The 26,775-nt window shown below is 39.2% G+C and overlaps 1 protein-coding gene across 1 annotated transcript in view; it reads right to left on the reverse strand.

The window, feature by feature from the left end:
• Window positions 1-261: 261 nt before the first annotated feature.
• The window catches only part of rxfp2l (relaxin family peptide receptor 2, like), a gene marked incomplete at both ends in the record, with an annotated part of 56,502 nt that continues 29,988 nt past the window's right edge, over window positions 262-26,775 (reverse strand). Inside the window, 11 exons of the mRNA XM_081365117.1 lie at window positions 262-401; window positions 1,868-2,080; window positions 2,624-3,034; window positions 5,785-6,014; window positions 7,703-7,774; window positions 9,832-9,903; window positions 10,168-10,239; window positions 10,960-11,031; window positions 22,748-22,819; window positions 23,850-23,924; window positions 24,112-24,183. Coding sequence (XP_081221243.1) covers window positions 262-401; window positions 1,868-2,080; window positions 2,624-3,034; window positions 5,785-6,014; window positions 7,703-7,774; window positions 9,832-9,903; window positions 10,168-10,239; window positions 10,960-11,031; window positions 22,748-22,819; window positions 23,850-23,924; window positions 24,112-24,183 — 1,501 coding nt within the window. The remainder of the gene's footprint in view (window positions 402-1,867; window positions 2,081-2,623; window positions 3,035-5,784; window positions 6,015-7,702; window positions 7,775-9,831; window positions 9,904-10,167; window positions 10,240-10,959; window positions 11,032-22,747; window positions 22,820-23,849; window positions 23,925-24,111; window positions 24,184-26,775) is intronic.

Here is a 26,775-nt window from a genome sequence, read left to right on the forward strand (position 1 = left end):
TGTTTTTCAATAAGGCTTGCTATTACATATTAATTGCATAAGTATATATTGTTTACGATGGTCTGCTGGTTAATGTGGTCATGTGTGCTCTCATTTCTTCACCCCTGCAGGCTCTTGTAAGCCTTATTAGCTTGTGCTGACGATGAGAGCATTGTGTGTGTGTGTGTGTGTGTGTGGTCATTATTCGGTCATCTATTAACATTTTATTCCTCATGGAATATTAATCTCAGAGCATGTGCATATGCATAGTGTGTGTTTGTGTCAGTTAGTCTGCTGGCAGCGAAATTTCAGACACTGTTTAAGTCTCTGCTGAAAAGCGCTGGTTGTGATAGTGTACAGGATGGGGTTCAGGGCGCTGTTTATTGGAAGGATAAAAATCACCACCCACAGAATGATGGTACCTGAAGGAGACAGAGAAAAAGAGAAAGAAAGTGCAGAATAAACCGTGTTGTCCAAGGGAAGAACTGCAAAGCCATTGTAGCTGATAAGTGTACATGTGTGCTCATGGCGGTTGAATGTCTAATCCTCTTTGTGCCCGGGGTTTCAGCTCCTCAGCCATCGACTAACCAAAATGTGCCTCTTTGCTCAGACCGGCTACTTGCATCACTCGCATGTTTCGGAAATGACATTTGTCTACAGATTTTTACAGTATACAGTTAAATCTGGATTCAGGCTTAAAGGATTCAGCAGAAAGAAAAACAATTAAAATGGCTTATTGTGTCTTGATAAAGTCAACAGCTCACTTGGTTCTTTTGGTCCAGACATTTAGTCCTGGTTTACTTAACGAACACACTGTCATTTTTAACACCAAAACAAAAAACGGCTTTTATGACGTATATTTTGTGGCAGAACTTACCGGGCATGCGCTCAGTGTATGCTCATACATTATGATGGTTTTTATTTTTACCAGCTGAGAACTCATGAAGACTTTCTGTCCTTTTTACGCTCGCATCTCGTGACATCATGTTTTTGGTTTGTTTAGATGTCTTTGGTCTGTGTTGAGTTCTCATTATGGTCAAACCACACCAGAGTTTGTTTGGAAGCGGACCAAGACACACCTTTTCAGGCGTTTCGGTCCGCTTGTTTGGTGTGCACCAGGGTCCGGATGGCAAATGAACCGCACTAACAGAGCAATCGCACCAGAGTTTGTTTTAATTGAACCAAACCAGCCAAGTGTGAACACACCCTAAGACCTGTAATTCCATACTCATTAAAAAAAAGTTAATATACTTTAAAATTCTGCAACTTTTAATTGATTTAACGAAGAAAATGCCAGTAGACAAGATCGTTTCTCCCTTTAAATAATCTGAAATTATATATCTGTACTTCTGTTGTATACCATATAGTATATGTAAACCTGTATTACTCTTTAGTTTTTTTTTTTTTTTAAATGATATACTAGTGTACCAGTTTGTCCTTTTAATAGTATTGCCCCAATGATAAGTTGCTGTACAGTTTTTGCAAAAAAAAAAAAAAATTCTATTTTTTGTGGGTGCATGTGTATAATTTTCAGTTGTGGATGTGTAGATGCAGTCGTGCAATGTTTTATTAAAGTTCACAAATAAATAAAAATAAAAATTTATATATACTGGAGCAGAGATCAAATCTGTTTTTAAAGCTCAGTAAATCCTGCTGTACGCATCGAACATGCACAAGAACAAAGCAGGGTGATTATAGTGTTATTGACTGGAAATCAGGCCAAGCAGCCATTTAGTTCTTATTTCACCATTTAATATTTATGAGTTGCCTCATTAAGATCATTAGCTAATGTGCAGCCAAACTGCGGTCACAGCAATTATGAGTTAAGACACACTCATAAAAACCTGCTAGTGTGTTCTCTCAAACATATTAGCTTGTGTTTGCTTACCTGCGATATGTACTCTTAGCAGTGATAATATCTTCAAGAGGAAGATGGGGATCCAGCACATGGCATCAGTGAACACAATGAAGAAAAAGCGCTTTGCGATAGCGACTTCCCGATCATATACTGTCTGCCGCGCTGACTTTGCCGTTTTCTGGACAGAGAAAAACATACTGGAGTAGGAGAACACGATCACCATGAAACCCAGCAGATTCAGACCTGACAGAGAAACACAGACATAAATCTTCAGTAACATCGAGCAAAAAGTGTTTCACCAAGTTAGCCTTTTTTAGCCTCAAAATCTAATTGGGGAGCAATATATATATTTCTTTTTATATTTAAATTTTCATTTTAAGAAAATAGACTTGTATTTCTATTAGGGTTTCAGACAATATATTTTGAATTACGCTTTCTTACTCCTTTGAAAAATAAATAAATGGAAATGGGGAAATTAAAATAAACTAAATTTATTACATAATTTAGCACGTTTTGAGCTACGTTTGTTAGAAAATTAGAAATATAGTAATTAAGAGCATTGTATTTTTGCTGAGTTCAGTGACTTAACGGTGGTAGTTGCTTGCAACCAGGATAATTTTCTGAGTTTAATCTATGAAAGCTTTTTGTAACCGAGCATTGTTAAATCTCTAGGGAAATTTGGTAAAATTATTCAATAATCCTGCAAAGACACACACACACACACTGGCATATCTAGGTCTCAAACGTAGTGCAAAATTTTCACACTCCGGTGCCCTCTGCTCTCACCGAGAAAGATGGCTGTAGAGTAGCATCTGGCACCAGGTTTCTCTGTCTGGTCTGAATGAAGAGGGAAACACACTCCATTCCGCCCATAAAAATTCCCAAATGTCTGTTTATCCCAGAAGGGAATAACGGCAATGATAAATCCTAGCAGCCAGATGAAGGTCAGTGAGCAGAGTGTCTGTTTTCGTCCAGCACGGTAATGCTGGAATGGGAAGACGATGCACAGGTACTTCTCTAGTGTCATGTAGGTCAACATCATGACGGATACCTCTGTGGACAACATGGCCAGTGAGCCAATCAGCTGGCAGGACAGGCTCTCCATCCATATCTGAGCATGGCGGTTGTACTCGCCACAATACTTGATATCAAAGGCACCGATGAAAAGCAGATACACGCCCATGAGACAGTCTGCACCTATTAGAGATAAACACACATCTTAATACGGGATTTTAAAAAAGGTCATCAAACTATCAATCCATTGCCATCCATTCATCCTCATCCATTTGCCCATCTGTCCATGCAACCATTTGCCTTTTGTCCATCTATCCATCCTTTCACCTGTTCATGCATCGGCACATCCATTCCAGTGTTGTTGGTAATTAAAATAAATTTGAAATAAAATATAAATATTGGATGAATATTTAAAAAATGTTGCCTTGGAAACTAACTGAAAAAAGAAAGTTTAAGCACTAAAATTGATCAAACTATAGGTGAAAAAAACAACAAAGACAAATAAAAATGAAAAACATAATAATACTAAACCGTAAATGAAAATGAAAACTGAAAAGCTGAAAATAAAAGCCAACTAGAAAAATTATTAAATACTGTAATAGTATATACTGTAAATAATAGCATTGATCCATTTATATATCTATCCATCCATAATCCATCAGTCAGTCATGTCAGTCTATTGCTTTCTGCTATATTTATTTCTAGTAGTGTGTGTGGTCAAGCCTGTCTCTTTTCTTTTTGCGGTTCTCTATATTTGTGCGTCCTAGAAACCTGCAGAGCAGTAGATTCAGTTAATAGTTAGCAAGCACCAAATCACTCACACACTTTTATTCACTGCACTCCCTCCAAATCATCTTCCCTTCCCTTACAGATGTCTCTCCCTGCTTCCGTCAAAATCAGGGCATCCGAGACATTTCACACACTGTGAAAGGGTTTTTGCAAGCAAGCATTAATAGTGTGTTATTCTAGTCTTAACTGAATAAGTCAGTCCTACAGAGACAGCTAGATACCCCTCAACATATTCCAGCCAATGTGACCCAGTGGGAAACTCCAGAGATGGAGACTCTGAGTGCATGCCTCTCATCTGAGGGGGCGGCAGGTTTTGATAATTTAAGAGAGCGACTTGTCCTTTCAACTCTTTGTGGGTTAAAAAACTGCACCTATACAGCCATCTGTTCATCCATCTCTCTATTTTCAGCCCCGTCTGCTATCTCTTTCCGTCACTGAGAGACAGATTAGTCCTCAGACTCTGATCCCCTGCTGAACAGGTCTAGATATCACACTCTGATCCAACCTTTTCTAATAAAAGTTTATGTTGCTGCAGTGCGTGAGGTCATACAGCAAGCTGTCAGCAAGCTCTTTGTGTGCGTGTGTGTATGTGTGTGTGTGTGTGTGTGTGTGTGTGTGTGTGTGTGTGTGTGTGTGTGTGTGTGTGTGTGTGTGTGTGTGTGTGTGTGTGTGTGTGTGTGTGTGTGTGTGTGTGTGTGTGTGTGTGTGTGTGTGTGTGTGTGGACATGTTTTTCTACACCGGTGGGGACTTAAACCTGAATGCACACAGACTCATGGGGACTCGTGTCACCGTGGGGACCTAAATTGAGGTCCCCATGGGTACAAAAGCTTATAAATCATACAGAATTAGTTTTTTTGAAAATGTAAAAATGCAGAATGTCTCCTGTGATGGGTAGGTTTAGGGATAGGGGCAGTGTAAGGGGATAGAATATACAGTTTGTACAGTATAAAAACCATTACGTCTATGGAGAGTCCTCACAAAGATAGTGCACCAGACATATGTGTGTGTGTGTGTGTGTGTGTGTGTGTAAAAATACAGACTGTTGTAATTATTTATCTGCCCAGTGGGGAGGCAGGAGTGTGTGTGTTTTGATGTTTATTAAAAGCTTGTGATACTGCATAGATGTATAATTTAGTTTCTGGGCTGTGTATTGATGTATATAATTAGCTGAGTGTGTATAATGGAAAGTGTGTGTGTGTAAATGCTGCAATTAGAGGGAACTACGACCCTTTAAGCCTGTTTGTCTGACACCTGTGAACTTCTAAAATTAGACCTTGCACTCACACACTACCATTTCCGAAAGCAAACAAACAACTTTTTCATTACGAACTTTGAATCACTTTAAATAAGTAGATGAATATATATGTCAACACAAAATAAAATACACCTATATTTACTATTAATACACGTACTTAACCCGATTATTCAGGGTTGTGACTCTTTTATATACCTTTATATTCAATCAAAGCATTGTTGTGGGAAAAGACAGCCATTATTATTATTTTATGTAATATTTAATATGTAATTTTCCTTTGAGCTATCTTGGTATAATTCATTTCTTGACAGGCTTAATCCTGTCTGGTGCCCATTTTAATTATTTTGCATAAACTAATTTATTTTGTGGGCTGTCATGTTACACAGCAAGGATGTGTTAAATTTATAAAAAAAAGTGAAAAAGTGACAATAACATTATTACAAGAAAATAAAAAAAATAAAAATCTGAAAAAATGCATCAAGGTTTTCAAATCATCATATTAGAATGTTTTCTGAAGGATTATGTGGCACTAGAAGACTGGAGTAATGATGCTGGAAATTCAGATTCGCCATCACATGAATAAAGTGCATTTTAAAATGAAAAATTTTAAAAGTTATTTTAATTTTTAATGTTTATATATATATATATATACACACACACCGTTTTTTTTTAGTTAAGTGTTTTAGTTGATTGTATTGTGGATGTGTAGAAATGTCACTCTTATCTGATGTAGTCAGAATGGGTACATTGAGTTCATAAATTTTTGTGTCTCACTGTTTAATGCATGAAATGGATTTTGACTGATTGATCACTTGAGCTTCACTGGGGTTGAGTAGAATCCTGCATATTGGTTTTGTCACGCTCATGTTTGATGTATAATGGACTTACAGCAGAGGGATTTGATGGCCATGGTGTGATGTTGATTCTCTGAAGCAATGCAGGACCGCAGACAGATGACGAAGATATTTCCGAAGCAAATGATGAAGGCGACAACCCAGACAAACACGCGCAGGATGATGTTTGCAAGCAGATTCTCAAAGGACGAGATTCCATCTGTGTTTGGTTTGCAGCTCCGCACGTTGGGAGAATATCCACAGAATTCAAAACGCTTAAAATAACTAAAATGATCCAACACATAAATGACAGAAAAAGAGAACAGAAAAGCACATTTGTTTTACACATAACTGCATACTTCATTAATGATCATATAAAAAAGATATTAAAAACATTAATGGAATTGCTTAGGCTATGCAATTCTGAGGCAACATTGAGGCAATATTCAAGAACCAGTTTGTAAACAAATCATTCAGATGGGATTTGTGAACTAAATTAACCAATTCATTGAAAATATATCCAATAAAACTAATTGTTTACAAATTGAACATTGTTATTTCTCTCATGACTCTTTTCAATACTTAAATTTCAGTGTTACACAAAGCTTTCATATGGCTTCAGTGAACTGAAGTCATATGAACCACTTCAAGTTTAAGAATCATTCACTTTAATTTTATGGAAAAGAATAGTCAGGATATTCGGTAGCACTTTATTTTACAGTCCTGTTCCCCATACTATGTACTTATTGTAGTAATGACACTAAGTGGGTAATAACTAGGTACTAAACCCTGAACCTACCCCTAAACCTAAACTTAAACTTAACCCATGTAAACTTAACCCATGTACCCTTATCAGTAATTTAAGTACACGTAATGTAAAATAAAGTGCAACCAGAAAATCATTTAGAATGACACAAAGATGAGTAAATTATGTCAGCATCCATTAAGAAAACGCAATGTTCTTGAACGTTTTCAAATACCTAACGCTTACACCCTAAATGAGCACCTTTTCCCTGCTGCACAATCAAACACTCCAGCCCGAGCTGTTCCTCTGTCTGTTCTTTAATCATGTGGATTTCACTACAGCACACACACACACGCGCAGTTCTGTTCACATTTAAACTTCACCAAACACATCAACAGGTTTGTAAAATGCAGAGGTAACCTTCTATTACTGTCACAGTCTGCTAGAGTGGGCATGTCTCAGATCAAAAGTAAATTTTTAGTGCGGCTGATTATCTGCAAAGTAACAATCCTGAAAACCTCATCTCCACATCAAAGTGCAGAGAGGTTCAGCGTGAGGTTCAGCACTCACTTCAGAACAACACCTCTCGGCACGCTGCGGCTCTTTTGTTCGGTGCTGGTGTGGAGGGGACTCATTCCTCAAAGAAATGATGGCATTCCATTTTTAAAATATCTCTGAAGGCCTACTCTCTACTGCTTTTTTTTATTTCATTTTCATTTCTCCGGAGGGGATCTGTTCTGGCGACATTAAATCTGATGGAAGAAAAGTTAAAGATATTTCACAAGCAGAGAGAGGCAAGGTCATCTTGCCGCCTGTGAAAAATCAAGAGTTCAAGTTGAGCTGTATTTACCGGCAGGTTTGACTTTTCAAATGCAGTAATCATTCACCCTTCGTCTGACAGCTACTATCCAGCCTACATTCAAGAGTAAAGACCTCTCTCTGCACTCTCGCCCTCCATCTCACTCAGAGGGCGTGCTGTGTGACCTACTGGCTTAATGGAGGTTTTCATGGTGTTTGTTTTGACTCATGAGAGACTATGGTGTATAAGGAATTTGAGTGCAAATCTGAAGGTCTGGAACATACTGATAACTCTCCACAGAGGGCACACAAGTGCAACAATATATTGTATAAAGAATATATATATATATATATATATATATATATATATATATATATATATATATATATATATATAAAAGGTTTTACAATAGAATTTTATTATGCTCACATGTGAGTGAGGTTAGTTAGGGGCCGGAACATCCTGATGCTGATGTTGGGAATCTCCACCTCTTCCATACTCCTGCACACAGAACAGACAGATGCAGATTTTACCTTCACAAGTACATTTTTTCAAAGCCAGAAGTAGAGAACTGTAGACCTATAAAGGCAGCTGAATAAATACTGACATAGTGAAAAATATCAATGAATGCAGATACATGACCAGACACAGAGGCTGGTGGATAATGCAGTTCTGGACATGAATCTCACTAAACATCTCAACTACATGTGTGGACTGCTACACAACATTCACTGCGACCTGAGGATCAGCCTACAGTCAAGATAATTAGCTTTTTATGTTATATATTTTATCATTTTCCCCTCTGCCCAGTTAGTAACACACAACCAGACATAATTTTTCACACAAAAAAAAAAAAGAAAAAACAATGACATGGGGCAATATTTGGAACTGATTTACAGGAGCAGTTTTACATCTATAAGGGCATTTCTTTCATATAAAAACACAGAGAGTGCCATCCATGTATGTCAAATACTTCAAATGCATATTAAACTTGACAGGCATAAATAGTACATAAACCAGATCTAAGGGGCCGTTTACACGACACTGACACACGACAACTAAAAAAGAAAAACCTATGCTTTTTGGCCGTTCATTTACACAACAACAGTGTTTTGGGGGTCTGAAAAAGCTAACTTTTTAAAACAGGTTTCAAAGTGCAGGTTTTTTAAAATAAGCAGGTTAATAAAACAAAACAGTGACGTCATGCGCATGCGTATTACATGTTGTTCAGTCTATAGTGTTTCTTTACAAAGTGACATCGCCAACTACTGGCCTGGCAGCATAACGCAGCGTTTTTAATCGTTTTCCTCAGATGCTTGTGAACGGGGACCTGTACGCCAAAAACGCAAAGGAAAAACTTTTCAGTTTTTAGAACATTGTCATATAAACGTAGTCTTAAATATTAAATATTAAATATTTAATTAGTAAAAAACAGTATTATAATATCAATATAGGATACATTAACAAAGGTTAAGAATATTAGAATTATTTTTCTTTTGCTCTCGGTTTTTTCTTTTTGCCACTATGCCTGGAATTGTTCATTTCTGACCTTGGTCAGCAGGATTTACAGGGGATTGAAATAGAGAGTCTGCTTGTAGAACTGTGGCAAAGAAATGGAGGCCAAAAAGCTGTTCCTGGATCTATGTCCTTTCATAACCTGGAACAACATTCCAATCAACCAATTGCTGGTGTCTGATTTAAGGATTATAGTTAAGGTTCACATTAAGTTCAATTTCTATTACCCTTTGAAAAAAATCGAGATTTAAAATAAGATTTGTTTAATATCCTAGATAGAAATGAGATGAAATCAAGAGCAAATGGCAACTTTTACTTTTGTTTAATGTCCTATTTTTCTGCTTAGATCCTTGCAATCTCATTTAGACTCTTCCAAAAGTTTCAGAGATATAATTTATTTTACAGCTCAATATACTTTATGCCAACAATTGTTTCATTTAGTTCTATTTTTATTTTGCCTCAGGATTTTAAGGAGTCTCTTGCTCTTCTGAGCAATAAAACTGTCTCCTGAGTAAGGGTATGATTGGCTGAAAGGAATGAATTTCCAGAAACAACATATGATGTTGATCCAGGAACATGTCCTACTTCTGTAAATCACGTGGTGCAGGTCTATAGAGCTCAAACCAGCAGAAGTGTGAAGACGACACTGAGATACTTCACTCCAAGACACTGAGTGTCATGCCATTACCAGAATGCCTGCACGTTCTCCAATAACATAGGCAAAAATTAACTTAAATTCTGCCCATTTTTCTAAACCTTACCCATAGTATGAAACCCATCAAATAATATTAAAATGATATGTGTTTGGCAGCCTAATCAGAACCAGTATAAAGAGCTAATTCATATTTAATTATTCTCTGATTAACAGTCTGAGGTCGATCACATGCTGAGACAGATAGTCATGTACCGGACATGAATGTCATGTAAATATGATGTCGATTTCTGCAAACATTGTGCACACATGAATAAATACAAGCTCTCTCCTAATACACAGCATCAATATAATAATGTAACTGATGTTGTGTTTACTCCTGTTTACTCACAGTGACTGCAGATTCACCATAGTGTCAAATTGATTGCTGTATATGCGTTCCAGGGGATTGTTGGAGATATTTCTATAACAAACACACACAAAGAGTAAAATAGTTATTGATAAAGTCCATAATATGCTTCTGTGATTCATAAGGCCTGTCACTTCATCCAAAGAGGCTTTCAACCAATCAATAAATCACTGGGCAGATCAGCACAAATACAAGTGAATAATACTGAGGTATTGCTCCAGTGAGGTATACCTCAAGAAAAAATATTGCATAGCTTTTAAGCTTTTTAGACAACACAATTTGCACCACAAATAAAAAAGTGCAGAACGTGGCTCTCACAGCTGTTTGAGGTTCTGGAGGTTCTGGAACAGAGATGGAGGCAGGTCTTTAATCTGGTTCATGGACACGTCTCTGTAAATCAAATCACAGCAAATTCAGCAGCTCATTTTCACCTTAATCATTCACTGAATAAATAAAAAAAGATCCTCAAATAGAAGCTCTGTTCCAACACTTGTGCTTATCAGGCTGAGGTTATTTACACAGGAGGTTTCTCTCCCTCCCTATATATCTCTCTCACTGCCTTCAAATCTCAGCAGAGATATGAAGAATGTTCATGCTGCTTTTTCCTATTCAAAACAAACACTTGACCAGGGCTGTCCAGCTCCAAAAATCAAGGAAAAAAGTGCTTCATATACATAACATGTGCACTATATTCCAAGTCTCCCGAACCCATACAATAGTGTGAAAAACAGAACAAAAGTAAACTTACTGACTTAAAATCTTAGCCTCGACCTTAGCTGTCAAATCACATATGTGAATGTATACCAACTTCAGCCCTTTTGTGCTTTTCATGTCTATATGCTTTTGTTGTATGGGCGATGGTTATGTAAACATCTCTTTTTTGTGTGTTTTTCAGGGAAGAAAGAAAGAAATGTGGGTTTGGAACGACACGAGGGTGAGTAAACAAGAACGATGGACAGAATTTTCATTTGTACTGTAGGTGAACTAACCTTTAAAATTCACAAATAGGGTCTCTTTCTCTCTCTGGCGCACACATTTTTACAAGCAATGAACTGGGGACTACATTGAAATGAATGAATGCCTTCACTTAGTGTGCGCATGTATACTCACAGGTCTATCAATCTTTGCATGTCTTCAAATGTTCCCTCCTCAATAGTGCTGATGTGGTTTCTCCTCAGCGCTCTAAACCAGAAAAAGACACACATATAACACAGTCTCAAACTTATTCCCCTTTTCACCAAGGCCTTCAGCGCCACAGAATGATGCTGATTTACATCTATATGTAAATAAGCTCTGTCTCTATCTCTGAGTTTAACAAGAGTCACACTTATTCATATTCAGAACTATTCATATCATCATGTTAATGCTTCCAGGAATGATCTCAAACACGTTCTATAACGCTTGAGTACACAAGCCACAAGGATCTGATTAGTCACAGGTTAGGTCTGAAAAGCACTGGATGTATCGAAGACATGAAATATTTACATTTTTCAAGAAATGTATTCTTTTGTGATAACTGAAACAGCTTTGAGTTGCGGAATAGAGTGAATGAATTGGATCAAATATCACAACAAACACTGTCCCTTCAGTCAATTCAGTAACATCCCAAAAAGTATAAAAGAGAATTCACTCTATCAGATGCTAGAATATGAATTAACCCTTTTCATCATGGTGTCAGTGGCAGTTTCTTCAATGATTATATAATTCCTTATAGCCCTGTGGACTCATAAAAGAAAATAAATTCCCTCAAAACACACGTTGCACACTCACAGCATTTGTCAACTAAAGACAGGCCAGCATACAGAACATGCATCAAAGGATAATTATGTAATTTATGTAATACTTTCTTATCCAACACATGTAATTTCTGCCACCTCTCAGATTATGTAAGTTTATATACTGTACAAAACCGCATTCTGTAGTGGAAATTTTATTATTTTGGGGAACTCTTTTGTCTCCCTAAAGCTACTTAAAAGAATTATATATATACACACAGTTAAATAACAACATCATTTTGATTGCACACAAGCAATATTTTGTTTGCACACAGGTCATATTTTATTTTAATTCATTATTGTTTTTGTATGAATTACAGCCAGATATATAATTACCGTTTTTTTTTTTTTTTTTTTTTATTGCTAACAAGCATTGGTCAATACTGAATCCACATTTTCAAAACTCTTCACACATTCAGCAAAACAGAAGTCTATGCGGATTGATTTTTGTCATTCATACTTCACCATCTGCAAAACACTACATATTTTCAGCACATTTTTCAAATGCTAACACTGCTTTCAAAACTGATAAAAGCACATTCAAATCAGAATGATGGCAAACTCTGTGCATTTTTGCAGGAATTATTTGAATTAATTTTTTATACAAGTATTTACAATGAAATTAAATAATAATTATTACAAACACAACTAATTGGAATTTCAGCTGAAAGTGTATCAAGGCGTCCTATTTTTTGTTTCTATTACAGTAGTAATTTTTTTTTTCAGTCATCTTTTGGAAACATGGATCAAGGAAGACACATAGGGAAAGAAGAGTGGCAGAGAAAAGGAGGACTAGAACCCTCACAGTACTGTACATCCATCCATCCATCCATCCATCCAACTATTCCATACATTTTCCAAAGCGCTTGTCATGTGTAGGGTTGTGGGGAGGCTGGAGTCTTTCCCAGTGTCTCGGGTCGTAGGCAGGATAACACCCTGGACGGATGGCTACTCCATCACAGGATGAGACACACACATTCATACTCGCACTCAAATCTACGGGCAAATTTACAGTCTCCAATTCACCTGTCCTGTCTTTGGATTGTCAAGGAAACCAATGGCAACACTGAGAGAACATACAAACTCCACACAGAAAGACCTCCTGACACTTTTTTATTGCTTCAGGATTTAGTTTTTGTTGTTTCAACTTTTTATGTAAATTAATATATGTAAAGATTTATTTAAAAAAATAATTGCTAATGCATTTCTCATTCATTCACAGCAAAATCCCCAGTGTTAAATTAACACTGCTCAGTGTTTATATGAGTCCACACTCAGAGTGTTATAAGTAACACTGAAGCAGTGTTGAAGTTAATGAGATAATTAAGTGATTAATTGAGTGATGAGTGAGCATTATTGAAGACACCTGATGTTAACAAGCAGAATCACTGAAGGAGAAAATTAATGTTAATGGTCACCACTATTGTGATCGGTGTTTAGTTTAGTTGGGCTCTTTACCCTTACTTTTTTATTTTAGATTTTGTTTGGCTGCTGTAATTCAGTTATAACAGCCATATGAACAAAGAGAAAAGGTGATCTGACGGTGCTGGTTATGTTTTAACATAATCATTAGTTCAACTGAATCACTTAATTTCTGAGTTAAGTTTATCTTATGGATTATAACAGCACTGTCCTTGTAGAGCATGCCATTTTTAGCCTTTTCAATGGAATCCAAATGATCAAATCAATTAAAAAATTGGATGTGAGCAACTTTTAAGAAATTATTTGGATTACATTGTAAAAGTTACAAATATTATGCTTTTCAAGGACAGTGCTGCTATAATAAAGTAAACCTAACTCAGAAATTGGGCTCTATATGAGTTCAGTGATTCAGGTAAAGTGATTACGAAATAATGATTGTTTTAAAACACAACCAACACCATCATATCACCTTTTCTCTTTGTTCATCTGGCTGTTATTACTCAGGTACAGCAGCCAAACAAAATCTAAAGTTACAAAAGTAAGGGTCAAGAGCCCAACTAAAGCAAACACTGATCACCATAATAGTAACATACCAATTACGGTTTTCTCCTTCAGTGATTCTGCTTGTTAACATTAGGTGTCTTCAATAATGCTCAATCATCACTCAGTTAATCACTTAATTATCTCATCAACTTTAACACTGCTTCAGTGTTACTTATAACACTCCGAGTGTGGACTCATATAAACACTGAGTGTGTTAATTTAACACTGGGGATTTTGCTGTGTTCTTAACACTGTAAAATTAGTCAGTAAAATTCAGTAGTCAGTAAAATTTTACAGTCCGTAAAATTAAAAGATATTTTTCTTATCATAAAATGAATATTTATGTGAAATAAAGTTCAAACTTTAAAATTCAATAAATAATAATAATATTTATATTAAATAATAATAATAATAATAATAATAATAATAATAATAATATATCATGAATAAAAGTTCATGTAAATGGTAAATGGTAAATGGACTGCATTTATATAGCGCTTTCACAGACCTATGGCCACCAAAGCGCTTTACATAGCCTCACATTCACCCATTCACTCACTCATTCATACACCGACTGCGGTGTCAGCCATGCAAGGCGCCATCCAGCTCGTCGGGAGCAGCTGGGGTTAGGTGTCTAATGTAATGCTCCCTGTTGTTAGTGTTTTTTAGGTCAGTGTGTTAAAGGGCACCTATTATGCAAAATTCACTTTTACATGGTGTTTGAACATAAATGTGTGTTGGCAGTGTGTGAGCAAAACCACCCTAGAATGATAAAAATCCACCCAGTGTTTTTTTTTCTCAATGATTCTCAATGAATCATAAGCACTGTCTCAGAATGAGCTGTTCTCAGATTCGGCGCAATGTGACGTAGAATTGAGCAGGCCCCTCCCACGACGGTTGAGTGACACTTCAGTTTGAGCCCAGACCCGCCCTGAGTGAGCTGGACACAGAGTCCGCCATTGTTCGACGCTTGAGCAGCTGTAGACAAGAATGTCTCCTAAGCGATTGAGGTGTGTTGTTGATGGATGTAAGAATGAACATAGCAGTCTTCATTTACTCCCGTTGTTACTCAAGGATGGATCTGTACTGTTTGTGATCAAGCTTACACTCTCCAGAGCAACAGGCCTAACGTGACTGGACACGGAAGAATTGAAAGTGCGAGCGCGCTCTTTATGACAGCTCTTCGAATCATTTTACGGATATAAGGTTTACCAGTTTATTAAGCACCCACTGAAAAGGTGTGTATATTTGTTTACTGTTAGTTGTAACGAGTGTTTTGTGTACTTCGCTGTGTATGTTGTTGATAATGAAAGGGAGAGAGAGAGAGTTTATGGATAAGACTTTAATGCACACTTCTTATATGTTTATTCAGCTCTTACAGAGATTCTCTGGAGTAAAACTAACGCTCATTATGACCGCCGCTAGCGTAGCTAGCAAAAGCGGTCATATAGGGATTGTCAAAGTTTTTTTTTTTTTTTTTCCCGTCACCTTACTGAATTTTTCGTCAACGATACCAGGGACACCGAAGCACCGGGGAACATGAAATTTGGTGGGCATGTAGCCCCACTAGACTTCTAAGGAAAAATTTCGTTTGGTCCCCGGGGGCCACTCCCCCCCCCGCGCTGGGCCCCCCCAAACCCCAAAAAATGCAGTTTTTCCTAAATAACTAACTGAACCGTGGCACCGAGGATGAAGAAATTTTTATGGTATGTTGGTCTACTAGACTTTTACGGAAAAATTTCGTTTGGTCCCCGGGGGCCACTCCCCCCACCCCCCCCCCCGCGCTGGGGCCCCCGTAAATTTTTCGTCAACGATACCAGGGACACCGAAAGCACCGGGGAACATGAAATTTGGTGGGCATGTAGCCCCACTAGACTTCTAAGGAAAATTTTCGTTTGGTCCCCGGGGGCCACTCCCCCCCCGCGCTGGGCCCCCCCAAACCCAAAAAAATGCAGTTTTTCCTAAATAACTACCTGAACCGTGGCACCGAGGATGTAGAAATTTTTATGGTATGTTGGTCTATTAGACTTTTACGGAAAAATTTTGTTTGGTCCCCGAGGGCCACTTTCCCCCCCGCGCTGGGGCCCCCGTAAATTTTTCGTCAACGATACCAGGTACACCGAAACACCGGGGAACATGAAATTTGGTGGGCATGTAGCCCCACTACACTTCTACGGAAAAATTTCGTTTGGTCCCCGGGGGCCACTCCCCCCCCCGCGCTGGGCCCCCCCAAACCCCAAAAAATGCAGTTTTTCCTAAATAACTACCTGAACCGTGGCACCGAGGATGAAGACATTTTTATGGTATGTTGGTCTACTAGACTTTTACGGAAAAATTTCGTTTGGTCCCCGGGGGCCACTTCCCCCCCTGCGCTGGGGCCCCCGTAAATTTTTCGTCAACGATACCAGGGACACCGAAACACCGGGGAACATGAAATTTGGTGGGCATGTAGCCCCACTAGACTTCTAAGGAAAAATTTCATTTGGTCCCCGGGGGCCACTATCCCCCCCCCCCCCCCAAACCCAAAAATGCAGTTTTTCCTAAATAACTACCTGAACCGTGGCACTGAGGATGAAGAAATTTTTATGGTATGTTGCTCTTAAGGGCCCACATCAACCTAGCCCATAATCACTCATTTGTGATTTGCGCCCCTCCCATAAAAAATGAAAATGCAATATTATTCTGCTTTAATCGCCCCTATCTTCAGTGGAGATGTTCAGAACTGCACCATATTTCATGTGTATGATTAACTTGACATCCTCTGGGGGTATCCTCTGCTAAGTTTCGTAGAATTTCATCCATGGGGGGGTATAAAATAAATTCATTTATGTGCACATTTAGTGACTGTACACTCATCGGCCTGTAGATGGTGCTGTTGAGCGAAGGGTTGCTGGTTTAGGATGATACTGTCACACACACACATGCAGGAATACAAACAAACACAAGCATGCACACACACTGACATCCACACGCACAGACACACACCCATACACACACATACAAATCCACATGCACAGACACACACACACAAACACACACGCGCACACATGTACGCACACATACATACACGCACAGACACACACATACAAAGACACACACATACACAAACACACACACATACACACACACACACACACACACACACACAGACAGACATGCACATACTACTACTTTTTTTAGGTATATACATAAACATGCAATACAGCCAAATTACTCAACGTCATTTATTTTTGTGGAAAGCCAGTGCAGGCCTGAGCGGCGGTCATAATTTGTACCGCGATGCGGTACATCTAGTTTTTTGTGTGATGTACAATAAACTTCACTGAACTCGTCAGTATATTTTGGTCATCATTCGGACGGGTTTTGCTACAGCAGGCTTGTATTAGTGGATAAAAGCAGACGACAAATAAGTTATAACCATAATTAAACTAAACTATACCTGTTCTATGTCCATACAGCATTCTCTGGCTCTGTGGGCATTATTGTTCGACTCCGAGTCGAAATGAACACCGCAACAGAGTTTCTGTTCTGATATTATCTAAAACAGCGCGTTTTTCTGAGCCCCAAAAAATTACAATTTAAACATGCTGTAAAAAATTATCTGTTGGGTATTTTGAGCTAAAACTTCACATACATACTCTGGGGACATCAGAGACTTATTATGACCGCCGCTAGCGTAGCTAGCGAAAGCGGTCATATAGGGATTGTCAAAGTTTTTTTTTTTTTTTTTTCGTCACCTTACTGAATTTTTCGTCAACGATACCAGGGACACCGAAGCACCGGGGAACATGAAATTTGGTGGGCATGTAGCCCCACTAGACTTCTACGGAAAAATTTCGTTTGGTCCCCGGGGGCCACTCCCCCCCCGCGCTGGCCCCCCCCAAACCCCAAAAAATGCAGTTTTTCCTAAATAACTACCTGAACCGTGGCACCGAGGATTAGAGGTCTGCTACCCGACCCGAGCCCGACGGGTCCCGAAAAATGTGCGGGTTTCGGGTCGGGTTCGGGTTAATTTTTATTGAACAGCCTCGGGTTCGGGTCGGGTTCGGGTTTGTAACTAAGAAAAACTAAATAGGCTATATAGTTTGCGTGCCGTGTGCTTTGCCTGCTTGCTGTGTGTTGTGGTGACCGATGGCACGCGAGAGAGAGAAAGTTGCGTGCGCAGATGTGCAATATATACTGCACATCTGCGCACGCAACTTTCTCTCTCTCGCGTACCGGTCACCACAACACAGCAAACAGGCAAAGCACACGGCACGCAAACTATATAGCCTATTTAGTTTTTCTTAGTTACCACCCAAAACCTGTATATATTATACAGGCTACGCAGACCACAGACACACAGGCTCTCTCTCTCTGTGTTGCCTATGCACACATTGCACATCGAGAAGAAAGCGAAAACATTGCAAAGCGAAACCGCTCTGGATGAAATGTGAATTTCAAAACAAATTAAATGAACAACAGCAATAACTTAAATAAAAGTGCTTTAAAAAACATTTCGTTTGTATAGCCTATATAATATATACAAACGAAATGTTTGTTAAGCACTTTTATTTAAAATATTATTTTAAAATATTATCGAGAAGAAACCGTTCTGGGTGAAATGTGAATTTTAAAACAAATTAAATGAACAACAGCAATAACTTAAATAAATATATATAATATATATATATATATATTGTATATATATATATACAAACGAAATTATTTTTTTAAAGCACTTTTATTTTATTTATTTACTGTGAGATATAGAGTGCACCTCGGGTTCGGGTCGGGTTCGGGCTTAACATTTAAATGTAATTGTCGGGTCGGGTCGGGTCGGGTTAGATGATCGCGGGTACGGGCCGGGTTCGGGCTTCAGTTTAAAGCCCGTGCAGACCTCTACCGAGGATGAAGAAATTTTTATGGTATGTTGGTCTACTAGACTTTTATGGAAAAATTTCATTTGGTCCCCGGGGGCCACTTCCCCCCCCGCGCTGGGGCCCCCGTAAATTTTTCGTCAACGATACCAGGGACATCGAAGCACTGGGGAACATGAAATTTGGTGGGCATGTAGCCCCACTAGACTTCTAAGGAAAAATTTCGTTTGGTCCCCGGGGGCCACTCCCCCCCCGCGCTGGGCCCCCCCAAACCCCAAAAAATGCAGTTTTTCCTAAATAACTACCTGAACCGTGGCACCGAGGATGAAGAAATTTTTATGGTATGTTGGTCTACTAGACTTTTACGGAAAAATTTTGTTTAGTCCCCGGGGGCCACTCCCCCCCCCCGCGCTGGGGCCCCCGTAAATTTTTCGTCAACGATACCAGGGACACCGAAGCACCGGGGAACATGAAATTTGGTGGGCATGTAGCCCCACTAGACTTCTAAGGAAAAATTTCGTTTGGTCCCCGGGGGCCACTCCCCCCCCGCGCTGGGCCCCCCCAAACCCCAAAAAATGCAGTTTTTCCTAAATAACTACCTGAACCGTGGCACCGAGGATGAAGAAATTTTTATGGTATGTTGGTCTACTAGACTTTTATGGAAAAATTTCATTTGGTCCCCGGGGGCCACTTCCCCCCCCCGCGCTAGGGCCCCCGTAAATTTTACGTCAACGATACCAGGGACACCGAAGCACCGGGGAACATGAAATTTGGTGGGCATGTAGCCCCACTAGACTTCTAAGGAAAAATTTCGTTTGGTCCCCGGGGGCCACTCCCCCCCCCGCGCTGGGCCCCCCCAAACCCCAAAAAATGCAGTTTTTCCTAAATAACTACCTGAACCGTGGCACCGAGGATGAAGAAATTTTTATGGTATGTTGGTCTACTAGACTTTTACGGAAAAATTTTGTTTAGTCCCCGGGGGCCACTTCCCCCCCCGCGCTGGGGCCCCCGTAAATTTTTCGTCAACGATACCAGGGACACCGAAGCACCGGGGAACATGAAATTTGGTGGGCATGTAGCCCCACTAGACTTCTAAGGAAAAATTTCGTTTGGTCCCCGGGGGCCACTCCCCCCCCCGCGCTGGGCCCCCCCAAACCCCAAAAAATGCAGTTTTTCCTAAATAACTACCTGAACCGTGGCACCGAGGATGAAGAAATTTTTATGGTATGTTGGTCTATTAGACTTTTACGGAAAAATTTCATTTGGTCCCCGGGGGCCACTTCCCCCCCCCGCGCTGGGGCCCCCGTAAATTTTTCGTCAACGATACCAGGGACACCGAAGTACCGGGGAACATGAAATTTGGTGGGCATGTAGCCCCACTAGACTTCTAAGGAAAAATTTCGTTTGGTCCCCGGGTGCCACTCCCCCCCCGCGCTGGGCCCCCCAAAACCCCAAAAAATGCAGTTTTTCCTAAATAACTACCTGAACCGTGGCACCGAGGATGAAGAAATTTTTATGGTATGTTGGTCTACTAGACTTTTATGGAAAAATTTAATTTGGTCCCCGGGGGCCACTTCCCCCCCCCCGCGCTGGGGCCCCCGTAAATTTTTCGTCAACGATACCAGGGACACCGAAGCACCGGGGAACATGAAATTTGGTGGGCATGTAGCCCCACTAGACTTCTAAGGAAAAATTTCGTTTGGTCCCCGGGGGCCACTCCCCCCCCGCGCTGGGCCCCCCCAAACCCCAAAAAATGCAGTTTTTCCTAAATAACTACCTGAACCGTGGCACCGAGGATGAAGAAATTTTTATGGTATGTTGGTCTACTAGACTTTTACGGAAAAATTTTGTTTAGTCCCCGGGGGCCACTTCCCCCCCCGCGCTGGGGCCCCCGTAAATTTTTCGTCAACGATACCAGGGACACCGAAGCACCGGGGAACATGAAATTTGGTGGGCATGTAGCCCCACTAGACTTCTAAGGAAAAATTTCGTTTGGTCCCCGGGGGCCACTCCCCCCCCGCGCTGGGCCCCCCCAAACCCCAAAAAATGCAGTTTTTCCTAAATAACTACCTGAACCGTGGCACCGAGGATGAAGAAATTTTTATGGTATGTTGGTCTACTAGACTTTTATGGAAAAATTTCATTTGGTCCCCGGGGGCCACTTCCCCCCCCGCGCTGGGGCCCCCGTAAATTTTTCGTCAACGATACCAGGGACACCGAAGCACCGGGGAACATGAAATTTGGTGGGCATGTAGCCCCACTAGACTTCTAAGGAAAAATTTCGTTTGGTCCCCGGGGGCCACTCCCCCCCCGCGCTGGGCCCCCCCAAACCCCAAAAAATGCAGTTTTTCCTAAATAACTACCTGAACCGTGGCACCGAGGATGAAGAAATTTTTATGGTATGTTGGTCTACTAGACTTTTACGGAAAAATTTTGTTTAGTCCCCGGGGGCCACTTCCCCCCCCGCGCTGGGGCCCCCGTAAATTTTTCGTCAACGATACCAGGGACACCGAAGCACCGGGGAACATGAAATTTGGTGGGCATGTAGCCCCACTACACTTCTAAGGAAAAATTTCGTTTGGTCCCCGGGGGCCACTCCCCCCCCGCGCTGGGCCCCCCCAAACCCCAAAAAATGCAGTTTTTCCTAAATAACTACCTGAACCGTGGCACCGAGGATGAAGAAATTTTTATGGTATGTTGCTCTTAAGGGCCCACATCAACCTAGCCCATAATCACTCATTTGTGATTTGCGCCCCTCCCATAAAAAATGAAAATGCAATATTATTCTGCTTTAATCGCCCCTATCTTCAGTGGAGATGTTCAGAACTGCACCATATTTCATGTGTATGATTAACTTGACATCTTCTGGGGGTATCCTCTGCTAAGTTTTGTAGAATTTCATCCATGGGGGGGTATAAAATAAATTCATTTATGTGCACATTTAGTGACTGTACACTCATCGGCCTGTAGATGGTGCTGTTGAGCGAAGGGTTGCTGGTTTAGGATGATACTGTCACACACACACATGCAGGAATACAAACAAACGCAAGCATGCACACACACTGACATCCACACGCACAGACACACACCCATACACACACATACAAATCCACATGCACAGACACACACACACACGCGCACACATGTACCCACACATACATACACGCACAGACACACACACACACACACACACACAGACACAAACACACACACACACACACACACACACACACACACACACACACACACAGACATGCACATACTATTACTTTTTTTTAGGTATATACATAAACACGCAATACAGCCAAATTACTCCACGTCATTTATTTTTGTGGAAAGCCAGTGCAGGCCTGAGCGGCGGTCATATTTTGTACCGTGATGCTGTACATCTAGTTTTACATCTTGTGAAAAGAGTCATAATAGGTGCCCTTTAAGAATGAAATGCATGTTTTCTGAATGAGAATTGTTGCCAGTGTTATGGTGGAACAAGTTTATTTTAAGACATGCATGAAGTGTTTTGTTGGTCTGAGTGAGTTTTGAAGGTGAGATTAACTGTTTGGCCAAGATTCATCTTGATAATGCAGACTGTATTAAGGGTTTTGAAAATGTGGCTTCAGTATTGACCGATGCTTGTTAGCAATTGAAAAAAACTGTAAAAGGAAATTAAAAAATAGAAAAAGTTTTAATTAAAAAAATTCATTGGCCCATAAAAGTACCTGCAGTGGAAGAGAGAGAGAGAGAGAGAGAGAGAGAGAGAGAGAGAGAGAGAGAGAGAGAGAGAGAGAGAGAGAGAGAGAGAGAGAGAGAGAGAGAGAGAGAGAGAGAGAGAGAGAGAGAGAGAAGCTGTCGTAATGCAGCGAGCTCTGTCTCTCAGGACGGAGTGTCCTTCAAATATCATTGACAGATCAAATCAAAGGCCTTACACTACAGCACCAGATATTCGTGATGCATATCAACATGTACATCTAAAACATGAGTAATTATTGTAATTTATTCATTCCCGATGTCTTTAATCTGCTAAGGTCTTAAATTATTCACTTCAACCTAAATCTGCATTTATTTGTAAGTGTTTCCAGCCGAGCCGAGAGACTCAGGAGGAGCTTTAGATGAGTCCCACTTCTCTCTCTCCGTCTCCCACACTCAGCTGTGACAAATAAACAGTCTATAATATAAATACCCTGGATCCCACAACACTCACTGCAGTTTACATTGAATGTTACTGTGTGTGTGTGTGTGTGTGTGTGTGTGTGTGTGTGTGTGTGTGTGTGTGTGTGTGTGTGTGTGTGTATATATACTCACAAGACGGTGAGAGAGGAGCAGTTCTTAAAACTTGATGCCCAGAGAGATGAAATTCTATTACCCTCCATTTCCCTGCAATGACAAACAAATGCAACTGATCACTGAAGTGTGAAGCAATGAAGTCAAAATTATTAAATATCAAGATTTTGGTTTAAAAAATAAAGGGGTCCCCAAGCATATTTGGGTTACACTTTATTTCGATGGTCCACTTTATACATTCTACAAACTACAGTAAAAGTAACTTTGAGTTTTGAGTCATTAGACTATTGGTAGACTGTAAGGTTAGGGTCAGGTGTTAAGGTTCGGGTTAGTAGAATAAGTTTGTGGTTTAGCAGATATTAAGCAGATGTTCTACAAATTTTTTAATGAGAGTTTAAGATGTTGTAAAGTTACTTAAAGTTAGTAAATTCTATAAAGTTGACCATCGAAATAAAGTGGTACCCATATTTGGACAGGGGTCATACTATGAGGAATACATTTTTTGTTGATTACACTACCAAAATAGACTGTGACTCTCAGAACTCAAGACTTACTTCCCAGTGAAAAAAAAGATCATTTACAGAAACAAAGCTGCAAAATTGGCTCGTACTTCCACAATTAACTGACCCACTTATCGCCCACATTTGAGCATTAACAAAGTTAGAAAGCCGGATATATAGCATTACTCCTCCTAGCACTAGAGAAACCAGTGATTAGAGTAACACGTAGGAGCATCTTTCGAACCTTGTGCTATTGCAGGCTATTGTGCTATTGCAGAGTGTCCACAGAAAAATGACAGTGGACCTTTTCTCAAAGCAATTTTTTGATATTATTGTTAACCAACTGATGTTTAGTGGATGTATAAAGTCAGTTCCCCTCAAGTTCATATCAATACCTGAGCAGAGTAGTTCATCACAATAATTATAACCATGGTCTACTACTACTAAACAACCAGAAAGTGTCCAAATACATTTCTATCTTAATTGTGATCTTAATAAACAGCACATTTATTACATATTTTAAACATATTTTTGTGAAATGATTTTACTTCATGTATATATGTAAATGCTTCATGGATTTATTTAAGATGGAATGCAATGAAAGTGTCATTTTTGTAACTCACAACCAGTTCAGACGGGGCATCTCAAGGCAAATCGAGGTTTTAGGAAACTGTTCGACAGAGTTATTTAATAAAGACCTGCAAAATACATACATCCATTCTTGAGCTGAACACATTCAACAGAGAAATCAGTTTATAATAAATGAAAAACATTTGACAGTTATAATTTTTCTATTTATCCTCCTCTTTTGTAGGTCTATGCACAATATACTATTGATTCATCTATTTGATATATCTGTCAAGGTGAATTAGAAGTTACTCTTACAGGAAAAATAATGATTTCAGGCCTTCAAAAGACTTCTGACGCAGAGATGACATTCTGTTCTCATCCAGAATCCTACACATGCAGACAAACACACATATATTCAAAAGAGTGACCCCAAAAATCATCTGAACTTCATCTGAAATAATAACCTTTGCAGAAACCCCAAGTCGTTTAAGGAGAACATGATGAAGCTCTTTGTTTGTTAATGAGAGCAGGTTTTGAGCCCTGAAAGAGCCGAGATTCATTTAAATGATTTTGCATTTCATTCTCACAGAGAACAAACACAATCCATCAATTATGCCTGGTTGAAAAAATGTAAAAGCAAACAGCAAAACAGAGAAGGAGAAACAGCCTAAGAAACAGACATAAACAAAAACAATGAGACAAAGAAAGTGAGAGAGAAATTGCAATTCTACGGTGACCAGGAGGGGACATGTTCGGTTCACTTATTTTTGTCGTGGCCACAACATATAAACTCGTGGGAACGTGATATTAAGTCGTGGGAACGTCATAATATCTCGTGGGAACGTCATTAAGTCGTGGCCACGTGATCATTTTGTTGAGGTAACGACATCATTATGTCGTGGCCACGCGATGCAAAGTCGTAGCCTCGAGATCATATGTTGAGGGAACGATATATTTTTCTCGTGGCCACGACTTCATATTTTGAGAGAATGACATCTATTTGTCGTGGCCACGAGTTGAGGGAGCCACAGCGGCCAATACTGTAACCGTACCATAGCATAGACTGGGCTACAGCAGAGATGAAGATGACAGAAGAAATAACATTTTAATTTAAAGTAGGAATGTCATATAAAGATATAGTGCGGTCTTTGGCATTAAGACATGGGTACGTTATAAGTGAAAGACACATGAAGCGCATTCTTAGACTTTTTTGTCGCACGCATATTTAGGGACAGTCTCAAAATTACATGCGACATTGGCATAAACGTTTCTAACTTCAATAGAATTTGAAGACAATGACTTACAGTCATAAAACCAACTGTACATTGTTCACCCAGGTCTCATGTATGATGCACGCCTTTTAGATTTTTTATATTTATGACAATAAACTGCTAAATAATATGCAAATATGGCTATGTAGGCCTATTTCACTACTGTATGGGATCATACACAAAATATGACAATATTTAAAGCTCAATATAATTTGAAGACAATGACTTACAGTCATACAACCAACTGTATATTGTTCATATAGGTATCATGTATGATGCACACCTTTAATATTTTTGATATTTATGACAATAAACTGCTAAATCATATGCAAACATTGCTATGTATTTCACCACTGTATGGGATCATATACAGAACATGACAATATTTAAAGCTCAATATCATTTGAACACAGTGACTTACAGTCATAAAACCAACTGTACATTGTTCATATAGGTCTCATGTATGATGCACATCTTTAATATTTTTGATATTTATGACAGTACACTGCTAAATCATATGCAAATAATGCTATGCATTTCACTACTGTGTGGGATCATATACAGAATATGACCATATTTAAAGCTCAATAGCATTTGAAGACAATGACTTACAGTCATAAAACCAACTGTACATTGTTCATCTAGGTGTTAGGTATGTGGCAATAGTGAAACACATAGCAATATTTGCATATGATTTAGCAGTTTATTGATATAAATATCAAAAATCTAAAAGGCGTGCATCATACATGAGACCTGGGTGAACAATGTACAGTTGGTTTTATGACTGTAAGTCATTGTCTTCAAATGCTATTGAAGTTAAAAACGTTTATGCCAATGTCGCATGTAATTTTGAGACGGTCCCTAATATGCGTGCGACAAAAAAGTCTAAGAATGCGCTTCATGTGTCTTTCACTTATAACGTACCCATGTCTTAATGCCAAAGACCGCACTATATCTTTATATGACATTCCTAATTTAAAAAACCCCTTAAGGGTCACCGTACCGTATACGGCACGCCTAACTTTACTTCCCTATATTACTATTTAATCCTAATCTAATTATGACAAACTATATATCGTTGGAAAGTTCTAAGACTCCTAAATAGATATTTAGGACTGTTTTTTTGTTATAAATTATGTAGGAACATAAATAGATGAATTTATGACAAGAGTGCACCTCAAAAAATCTACATCATAACAGGCGTTTATGGCGTTTGTCACAAAAAGTCGACGCACACACTTTTAATAATTGAAACTTTGGTTTTCATGCTAAAAGTTCATAATAAAACATTTAATCTAGTATTTGTCAATAAAAAAAATGTATAAAATAATATTATCCTCTAAAAAGTATAATATACATATTATCCTCTAAAATATAATATTATCTTTTTTATTGCCTTTTTTATTACATCACATATTTTAGTAGTTATCATAAATTAGGTATCATTTGAAAGCTTACGATCTCAGAATTCACCCTGTGTAAACTGTTTTGAAATTGGACATTGTGTTACCATAGAAACGGTACTCTAAATTATTTTATCAGGCTCCTCCCCTTTTGGGCGTCATCATGTTTCATAATTTATGATCAAAATATTTTTTAATCTTGACAAAACACATATTGTCAGAAAGGTCTGAGTCTCAAGGTTCCATATTTTGTGACAGAAGTGATATTTGGACAGAAATTTATTAATTTGTTATGGTAGAATGCA

This window comes from Scardinius erythrophthalmus (genome assembly GCF_964197995.2).
Source record: "Scardinius erythrophthalmus genome assembly, chromosome: 5".
NCBI lineage: Eukaryota > Metazoa > Chordata > Actinopteri > Cypriniformes > Leuciscidae > Scardinius > Scardinius erythrophthalmus.